Genomic DNA, 10,875 nt, shown 5'->3' with positions numbered 1-10,875 from the left:
GGATCAATCCTAAAACGACAGCATATCTGGTGAACGCTTTACCACTGAGCTACGTCCCGCTCCCTGCAGGCCGTTTTAAATGCACACTGACTCATTAAATAACTGCCCACCAACTGCAGATAGTAGGATATGAGAGATTGGCTTGTTACCATTAAAAATCTCAGTGTCATACAAAATGCAAAGCCAAGGGTAATACAGTCACATAGTGCTACACTGGGATGTGATACCGGCCTCGGTGGTGTCGTGGTTAAGCCGTCGGACATAAGGCTGGTAGGTACTGGGTTCGCAGCCTGGTACCGACTCCCACCCAGAGGAGTGAGTTTTAACGACCCAATGGGTAGGTGTAAGACCCCTAAACCCCCTTCTCTCTCACTGACCACTAACAACTAACTCATTGTCATGGACATACAGCCCAGATAGTTGAGGTGTGTGCCAGGACAGCGTGCTTGAACCTTAATTGGATATAAGCACGAAAATAAGTTGAAATGAAACGAAGGAGGTGTGATGGATCAATGCATTTTATAGATGATCTATAAATATCACACCATAACAAAAACACTTTTTTCTTTTTGTTTCATCGATTGGGGGAAAACATTTATGCTATAGATAGTGCTATAAATAGTTTGGTTATGGCTTGCAAAACATAATGTCCCAATGTTACCAATGAGATAAACATCATTTGATGTCAGATTGGAGGTAGTTTATCGTGCATTTAACTCTGCTAAATGACATTTCAGACCGAACTCGTTAGCGTGAGGTTTTAAATGTAACATTTAGCAGTGTTAAATGCACAATGAACTACCTCCAATCTGACGTCAGATGATGTTTATCTCTATTCTACCATGGCTAAAACGTGTTCAATGTTGGAACTATTTTTAATCCGTGGAGCAAAAAGTAGTGAACTGGCTAGACACGGCCATCTTTGTTGGGTTTGGGTCAGCCTTTAAACGCTAGCGCACTGTTTACAATTACATAAAAACATGCGACTACAGAACTTCGGACACATTTAATCAATGGTTATAAAGGGCAATTCATGAACAAGAATAAATAGAGTCAGCTGATGTTTATCTCCTATAATTCGATCGTCTGCTACTGTTCTGTACAAGCTACATTTAGTTACAATCTGTGTACTAACTTTCTTTCTGTGTTCCCCATCGCTAGGTTCCATGTCATCCTCGAACTATTCAGGATTAAATTTCTCTTTCTGGGCCCCATTCCACGAAGCTATCTTAGGATTACTATCGCCGTAAATGCCTACTATTGCCTCTTTAACTTTGTTCCACGATCGCCAGCCCGTTCCACGACGCTATCTTAGCACTGCTATCGCCGTAAATGCCTGCTATCGCCTCCTTAACTTTGTTCTACAATCGTCAGCCCGTTCCACAACGCAGCCTAGCTTACTATTGTCGTAAATTACTGTGAAAATGTACAATAGGTACGAGGCAGTTGTAAGCCACTAACATAGCTGTCAAATGGCAATAAAATGTTGATTTGGTCATTTTCTAAGAAGGATACTAACTTTTTGTATAAAAATGGATCTAATATATACCAAATACCATTTCAAAAACTCTGCGTTCGATGAAAAACGGTCTAGGCCATACGACATTTACATGGAAATACGGGAGATAACTCTCATGTCTTATGCATTCGGCAATTATCGCTTAGCAAATAAACAGACAAAGTTACATCATGGATGTCCGATATCACAGAATACATCAAAGATGTTCCAAAAAGTCGGTAACCAATTTATTATTTAATTAATTCGCACTTCTTTGCAAAGAACATATTAATCTTTAAAGGGGCATTTACGACTACCGTAAGGTTGCTTTGTGGAACGGCTGTAAAATTTACGGTGCCAGTTGTAAAACTCACCTTAAGTCACTACAATTAACCTTAGCTATAATTCTTTCGTGGAACGGGGCCTTGATTGAAAATATCCACCAGCGATCCGATGTCAAAAGTAGCTGTAATCTTGATTCGTTGTCGATAAACACCTATTCATATTCCTACGCGAGTAAAGCGGTCTTATTAAATCAGAGGTGGTTATCGTAAATTTAACACATCTAATTTAAGGTATGTAGCCAATGAGAATCGAGTATTTTCCAAAGTCATGGTAGAATTATCATTTAATTCCTAATATCTGGTATTTATGCAGGAGATTGTATGATATGGTGTTCCCATCTTAGTTTAATTTTAGACGTCAGTGTAATATATAATGTATAATATAATGTATTCTTTGTTTCAGCACGTGAACAAAATCTGTTTCAACGTGAATACGTCTGACCAAGGACGCGTTTCTACCTTGGCAGAAGATTTGCAAAATATGTCTTTGGTGTTTAAAAACTTGAAGCAGAAATATTAACTTTTTAAAATATAGTTTCGTGGATTCTACACTACACACATGCGCACTCTTAAGAAAGCAGGCTGTTATTTCGGTCTCTCGTTTTACCATTTATTAATTAATGGATGTTTTTAAATGTGGCCGCTTAAGAAAGGTGACCACTGAAATGTGAATACGACAACTACTTGTACAGTCTTCATAATGTGCGTTGTTGTACAATAGATGGTAATTCTTGGATATGTGCTCTACGGTTTACTACAAATAAATTGTTTCGTCATTTTGCTTTCTTTTAAAATAATAAACTGTGATTTCAAAGTATTAACTTGACCATTTGTAAAACTCTTTCATAAAACGGTAAATTAAATGTTTGTTGCTGTTGTTATTACAAATATTTCAAATGTATGTTTTTAATTGTAAAATGTCCCATTAACCAATGTTTACATTAACAGATTGCAATAAAGATTGTATTGTATTGTATTGTAAGAATAGAACATGTACGGTTGTTTTCTCTCTTAGTCATTTGTCATATGCCGTTTGTCGTGTCGCGCACTATAGACAAAAACGAAATTGCGTAACTATTGTTATTAGTGATCATTTGGTCATAATAATATGTTTATAGTGTATGAAACTATGTTTGTAAATAGTTGCCATAATTTATTTATGAGATATTAGTATATTACGATCACTAAGTCCGTGTTTTTGCCTTGCAATTTTCGACTTTATTTAATTACCAGATTCTTATACATATAAAAGCTGTAACACAATGTTGACATTAATATTATTGATGTAAGTATTTCCATAACTGCAATTGTGTGCATAACGTAATTATTAAATTAAATGATATTTATTTGTAAAGGTAGATCTCTTCAAAGCGTGACGTAATTTCTGATTGGCTGTTAGAAAAAGGCTGCGCACCTTTTCTCATAATTCTTGCTCCATTCAAAATTCCATTCCATAGCACCATTACACCCCCACCCCCTTCCTGTGCCCAAGACAGGCGTGCGCTACAACAGCTTGCTCTGAATGTGCACGTAAAGCCCTATGACCTGACCTGACCTAACGTCAACGGCTGTTCTCTGGCTCATTCTCGGACAACCAAACCTGTAAGTTCTTGTCCCCTTGTCCAAATTTCTGATTTTATTGCATTATGTACATTTAAATTGAGAGTTAATAATTTTAACTTATATTTTCAAAGTACATTTTATTAACTTACCATCTCTATTTAATTAACTTAGTTTATCAAAGTAATATTTATAAGCAACTGCAAGCTGTAGCTGTAGTTAAGGTTACATTTATTGGAGATACAGTCTTCACTGCTTTAATATAACTGGAGCTGAAAGGAAGAGATCTATCTGTTGGAAACTCACCTGTGAATATTAACTTTACTTTCATTTACTCATAACTTTTAAATAAATCCATAATTCTGGAAACTGAACACTTCGGCTTTGTCATCTGTGAATGTTATTTATATTATCTGAACATTGTTGATATCTTTGGGACGCGGCCACAACAATATATATATATATATATATATATATATATATATATATATATATATATATATATATATATATATATATATATATATATATATATATTATCTGAACATTGTTGATATCTTTGGGACGTGGCCACAACAATATATATATATATATATATATATATATATATATATATATATATATATATATATATATATATATATATATATACACTGAAGCCTGTCTGAACCACACACCTACGGGATCGCATAAAGGTTCCAATTTCAGAGGTGTCCAATTTTGGGGGGTTCGTAGTAACTTAAAGCCGCATGCCCTAGTTCCATCCAGCGAAAATAAATTATAATTTGGTTAATCTACAAACCTGTAACACACTTAGATCACGTTTTTATCAAATGGAGTGAAAATGCAGGTTTTATATCGATAAATACCATGGGAACCCCCATGTCCCAATTGCTTGAAATAATTTTGAAAGTTAGTATTCTGATGTCACCGTTAGATGTCGCTTGAAGCACAACAATGCCTACGTCACGACAATTTCACAGAGTGCGCACAGACTTGGGGTGCGTTCCTTTCACCTCTCCTGGACATGTTCCAACTGTTCTGTTCTGGTTGTATCCCCTCTCCAGATATCGTAAGACTTAGCAAAATTATTGATTTTAAGGGTTTGTAACGTTATGTATTGAGACACTTACTTGTCTGAACTTTATTGTTACTGAAAATGTTCACAAACTGTGAAGAAAAATCTCACAAATGAACAACAAGCAAACAACAAATCGGATGTTTATTGCGCGAACCGTGCACGAGAAAACAAACCGAACCAAAATGATAACGGTCACGTGGTATACCAACGTCTGTGACATTTACACAGGAAGATTCCCTCTAAAAATAGATTGGACCTCGCTTGCTTAACGGTTTTTTCTCGAGTGCGCGCGGCTTTTTCAGAAATACAAAAAATGCATTTCGTGGTTTTACAAACATCAGGATTACCAGGATTACCAAAAAGCACTTCAGGTGAATGGAAATGTGTATTCTAAATAATAAAATGTAAGTAAAGTGCAATTTTATTTGTGAAAAAATGGGTTTAATAGCGAAAAACAACGTCGTAATGGTTAACAACTAGCCGTAACTAGGGCGTGTCCCTTTAAATGTTAGCTTAGGTAAGTTGCGAAAAGTCCAGTTTAGAGACGGTCCGTTCTTGGAAGGTTTACATACATACATATACATATATATATATATATATATATATATATATATATATATATATATATATATATATATATATATATATATATATATATATGGACAATAACACAATTATAGTGGAGGTTTTAACTCTTAGAATTTCTCCAATACTTTAGCTGTAATGAATTGACCTCATTATAAAATGTCCTAAGTAATAAATAATAAAAAAGAGGAAAAATATTTGGTGAGACCATCTGAAACAGGACTTGTATATTTCCCCCATACAGTCATAGTGTTAGCTCCCCTTAAACTGCGAGATCAGTAACTACATTGACTGAACAAACATCTTAAACCCTTTTTGTTGTTGTCACGTTGCTAATCTAAAACAGTTCCTGAACAATGGCAAAAACACATGTAAAGATTAAACATATTTTATTGGATTCACTGAATAATATAAAGCGTCATGAACGTTATTAATTGATTAATTTAATTAATTGAATAACTCCGTCAATAGTTAATAGTTATCTATCTCTGTAATGTTTCACCAACGGTTGGTTAGTCTTTGAAAGACTAGCTATCGCCTTGATAGTACACACCTGTAAATCATTATATATCTTACTTATAACAAGCCTATGACTAGAACTATACAAGCACACAGAACAACACTTAAGAACAAAAGAGAAACAAAACAATTTGTAGCTAATTTGAGCTGAACACTACTGTGATGTCCAGAACCTGAGTAAGCGAGCGTATAGGGTCCTAGAACCATCAATGAAGTGGCTGTACCACTGTAACCTACTATTGACAAATATGCCGATGTTGTGCTTGCCATAAACAGGTTACTGTTAGTATAAACTGTTATCTCTTGTCATTGCAAATCAGTATTGTACGCAAAATACAGTTTTAGCCATTCGACTACCCAGCCCAAATTTGTTTGTGTGTGTGTGTGTGTGTGTGTGTGTGTGTGTGTGTGTGTGATTTGGCGCCTGTCGAGAAGGTTTGGAAAGGGACTACTTGAGTTTCATGTTACGCACATGAAATCTGAAGCAACACCACTATTAGTTTACATACAGCCGGGGAGGAAGGAAAGATCGAGGAGATTAAGATGACAAGATTGGGGGTGGGGGTGGCAAAGCCAATGATTCATCTGTCCACGGTGTCCCTTTCTGGGACGCGTACGCCTACCCCCGCAGGGACGTCGATGCCAGCAGATCTAGCCAGCCTGTTATCTGTGGCTTCTACCTTGGGTGAGAAACGCGTCGAGTTACCGTAGAGTACCAGTCCATGCAATCATGAAACCAAAGGCAGTGACAATAGCTGCACGAGATGATCCATAACCTAATTCCTGAAAGGTGAAATAAGGAAAGTCCTTCCTGAGAGATAACATTAGGAAAGATCCTTCCTGAGAGGTGAAATTAGGAAATATCCTTCCTGAGAGGTGAAATTAGGAAAGTCCTTCCTGAGAGGTGAAATTAGGAAATATCCTTCCTGAGAGGTGAAATTAGGAAAGTCCTTCCTGAGAGGTGAAATTAGGAAATATCCTTCCTGAGAGGTGAAATTAGGAAAGTCCTTCCTGAGAGGTGAAATTAGGAAATATCCTTCCTGAGAGGTGAAATTAGGAAAGTCCTTCCTGAGAGGTGAAATTAGGAAATATCCTTCCTGAGAGGTGAAATTAGGAAATATCCTTCCTGAGAGGTGAAATTAGGAAAGTCCTTCCTGAGAGGTGAAATTAGGAAATATCCTTCCTGAGAGGTGAAATTAGGAAAGTCCTTCCTGAGAGGTGAAATTAGGAAATATCCTTCCTGAGAGGTGAAATTAGGAAATATCCTTCCTGAGAGGTGAAATTAGGAAATATCCTTCCTGAGAGGTGAAATTAGGAAATATCCTTCCTGAGAGGTGAAATTAGGAAAGTCCTTCCTGAGAGGTGAAATTAGGAAATATCCTTCCTGAGAGGTGAAATTAGGAAATATCCTTCCTGAGAGGTGAAATTAGGAAATATCCTTCCTGAGAGGTGAAATTAGGAAATATCCTTCCTGAGAGGTGAAATTAGGAAAGTCCTTCCTGAGAGGTGAAATTAGGAAAGTCCTTCCTGAGAGGTGAAATTAGGAAATATCCTTCCTGAGAGGTGAAATTAGGAAATATCCTTCCTGAGAGGTGAAATTAGGAAAGTCCTTCCTGAGAGGTGAAATTAGGAAATATCCTTCCTGAGAGGTGAAATTAGGAAATATCCTTCCTGAGAGGTGAAATTAGGAAATATCCTTCCTGAGAGGTGAAATTAGGAAATATCCTTCCTGAGAGGTGAAATTAGAAAAGTCCTTCCTGAGAGGTGAAATTAGGAAATATCCTTCCTGAGAGGTGAAATTAGGAAATATCCTTCCTGAGAGGTGAAATTAGGAAATATCCTTCCTGAGAGGTGAAATTAGGAAATATCCTTCCTGAGAGGTGAAATTAGGAAAGTCCTTCCTGAGAGGTGAAATTAGGAAATATCCTTCCTGAGAGGTGAAATTAGGAAAGTCCTTCCTGAGAGGTGAAATTAGGAAATATCCTTCCTGAGAGGTGAAATTAGGAAATATCCTTCCTGAGAGGTGAAATTAGGAAAGTCCTTCCTGAGAGGTGAAATTAGGAAATATCCTTCCTGAGAGGTGAAATTAGGAAATATCCTTCCTGAGAGGTGAAATTAGGAAATATCCTTCCTGAGAGGTGAAATTAGGAAATATCCTTCCTGAGAGGTGAAATTAGGAAAGTCCTTCCTGAGAGGTGAAATTAGGAAATATCCTTCCTGAGAGGTGAAATTAGGAAATATCCTTCCTGAGAGGTGAAATTAGGAAATATCCTTCCTGAGAGGTGAAATTAGGAAAGTCCTTCCTGAGAGGTGAAATTAGGAAATATCCTTCCTGAGAGGTGAAATTAGGAAATATCCTTCCTGAGAGGTGAAATTAGGAAATATCCTTCCTGAGAGGTGAAATTAGGAAAGTCCTTCCTGAGAGGTGAAATTAGGAAATATCCTTCCTGAGAGGTGAAATTAGGAAATATCCTTCCTGAGAGGTGAAATTAGGAAATATCCTTCCTGAGAGGTGAAATTAGGAAAGTCCTTCCTGAGAGGTGAAATTAGGAAATATCCTTCCTGAGAGGTGAAATTAGGAAATATCCTTCCTGAGAGGTGAAATTAGGAAATATCCTTCCTGAGAGGTGAAATTAGGAAATATCCTTCCTGAGAGGTGAAATTAGGAAAGTCCTTCCTGAGAGGTGAAATTAGGAAAGTCCTTCCTGAGAGGTGAAATTAGGAAATATCCTTCCTGAGAGGTGAAATTAGGAAATATCCTTCCTGAGAGGTGAAATTAGGAAATATCCTTCCTGAGAGGTGAAATTAGGAAATATCCTTCCTGAGAGGTGAAATTAGGAAAGTCCTTCCTGAGAGGTGAAATTAGGAAATATCCTTCCTGAGAGGTGAAATTAGGAAATATCCTTCCTGAGAGGTGAAATTAGGAAATATCCTTCCTGAGAGGTGAAATTAGGAAAGTCCTTCCTGAGAGGTGAAATTAGGAAATATCCTTCCTGAGAGGTGAAATTAGGAAATATCCTTCCTGAGAGGTGAAATTAGGAAATATCCTTCCTGAGAGGTGAAATTAGGAAATATCCTTCCTGAGAGGTGAAATTAGGAAATATCCTTCCTGAGAGGTGAAATTAGGAAAGTCCTTCCTGAGAGGTGAAATTAGGAAAGTCCTTCCTGAGAGGTGAAATTAGGAAATATCCTTCCTGAGAGGTGAAATTAGGAAATATCCTTCCTGAGAGGTGAAATTAGGAAATATCCTTCCTGAGAGGTGAAATTAGGAAATATCCTTCCTGAGAGGTGAAATTAGGAAATATCCTTCCTGAGAGGTGAAATTAGGAAAGTCCTTCCTGAGAGGTGAAATTAGGAAAGTCCTTCCTGAGAGGTGAAATTAGGAAATATCCTTCCTGAGAGGTGAAATTAGGAAATATCCTTCCTGAGAGGTGAAATTAGGAAATATCCTTCCTGAGAGGTGAAATTAGGAAATATCCTTCCTGAGAGGTGAAATTAGGAAATATCCTTCCTGAGAGGTGAAATTAGGAAATATCCTTCCTGAGAGGTGAAATTAGGAAATATCCTTCCTGAGAGGTGAAATTAGGAAATATCCTTCCTGAGAGGTGAAATTAGGAAAGTCCTTCCTGAGAGGTGAAATTAGGAAAGTCCTTCCTGAGAGGTGAAATTAGGAAATATCCTTCCTGAGAGGTGAAATTAGGAAATATCCTTCCTGAGAGGTGAAATTAGGAAATATCCTTCCTGAGAGGTGAAATTAGGAAATATCCTTCCTGAGAGGTGAAATTAGGAAATATCCTTCCTGAGAGGTGAAATTAGGAAATATCCTTCCTGAGAGGTGAAATTAGGAAATATCCTTCCTGAGAGGTGAAATTAGGAAATATCCTTCCTGAGAGGTGAAATTAGGAAATATCCTTCCTGAGAGGTGAAATTAGGAAATATCCTTCCTGAGAGGTGAAATTAGGAAAGTCCTTCCTGAGAGGTGAAATTAGGAAAGTCCTTCCTGAGAGGTGAAATTAGGAAATATCCTTCCTGAGAGGTGAAATTAGGAAAGTCCTTCATGAGAGGTGAAATTAGGAAATATCCTTCCTGAGAGGTGAAATTAGGAAATATCCTTCCTAAGAGGTGAAATTAGGAAATATCCTTCCTGAGAGGTGAAATTAGGAAATATCCTTCCTGAGAGGTGAAATTAGGAAATATCCTTCCTGAGAGGTGAAATTAGGAAATATCCTTCCTGAGAGGTGAAATTAGGAAAGTCCTTCCTGAGAGGTGAAATTAGGAAATATCCTTCCTGAGAGGTGAAATTAGGAAAGTCCTTCCTGAGAGGTGAAATTAGGAAATATCCTTCCTGAGAGGTGAAATTAGGAAATATCCTTCCTGAGAGGTGAAATTAGGAAATATCCTTCCTGAGAGGTGAAATTAGGAAAGTCCTTCCTGAGAGGTGAAATTAGGAAATATCCTTCCTGAGAGGTGAAATTAGGAAATATCCTTCCTGAGAGGTGAAATTAGGAAATATCCTTCCTGAGAGGTGAAATTAGGAAATATCCTTCCTGAGAGGTGAAATTAGGAAAGTCCTTCCTGAGAGGTGAAATTAGGAAATATCCTTCCTGAGAGGTGAAATTAGGAAATATCCTTCCTGAGAGGTGAAATTAGGAAATATCCTTCCTGAGAGGTGAAATTAGGAAATATCCTTCCTGAGAGGTGAAATTAGGAAATATCCTTCCTGAGAGGTGAAATTAGGAAATATCCTTCCTGAGAGGTGAAATTAGGAAATATCCTTCCTGAGAGGTGAAATTAGGAAATATCCTTCCTGAGAGGTGAAATTAGGAAAGTCCTTCCTGAGAGGTGAAATTAGGAAATATCCTTCCTGAGAGGTGAAATTAGGAAAGTCCTTCCTGAGAGGTGAAATTAGGAAATAGCCTTCCTGAGAGGTGAAATTAGGAAATATCCTTCCTGAGAGGTGAAATTAGGAAATATCCTTCCTGAGAGGTGAAATTAGGAAAGTCCTTCCTGAGAGGTGAAATTAGGAAATATCCTTCCTGAGAGGTGAAATTAGGAAATATCCTTCCTGAGAGGTGAAATTAGGAAAGTCCTTCCTGAGAGGTGAAATTAGGAAATATCCTTCCTGAGAGGTGAAATTAGGAAATATCCTTCCTGAGAGGTGAAATTAGGAAATATCCTTCCTGAGAGGTGAAATTAGGAAATATCCTTCCTGAGAGGTGAAATTAGGAAATATCCTTCCTGAGAGGTGAAATTAGGAAAGTCCTTCCTGAGAGGTGAAATTAGGAAAT

General features: G+C 37.3%; 1 protein-coding gene across 1 annotated transcript in view; it reads left to right on the top strand.

The window, feature by feature from the left end:
• Positions 1-2,283, top strand: part of LOC121377877 (matrilin-4-like) — a 12,077-nt gene extending 9,794 nt beyond the window's left edge. The window contains exon 5 of the mRNA XM_041505976.1: positions 2,246-2,283. Within this exon, the coding sequence (XP_041361910.1) occupies positions 2,246-2,283 (38 nt within the window). The remainder of the gene's footprint in view (positions 1-2,245) is intronic.
• Positions 2,284-10,875: the final 8,592 nt, after the last annotated feature.

Source organism: Gigantopelta aegis, chromosome 7 (assembly GCF_016097555.1).
Source record: "Gigantopelta aegis isolate Gae_Host chromosome 7, Gae_host_genome, whole genome shotgun sequence".
Classification (NCBI taxonomy): Eukaryota; Metazoa; Mollusca; class Gastropoda; order Neomphalida; family Peltospiridae; genus Gigantopelta; species Gigantopelta aegis.
The sequence above is the reverse complement of the archived record's forward strand: the minus strand, read 5'-3'. Positions and strand labels throughout refer to the sequence as shown.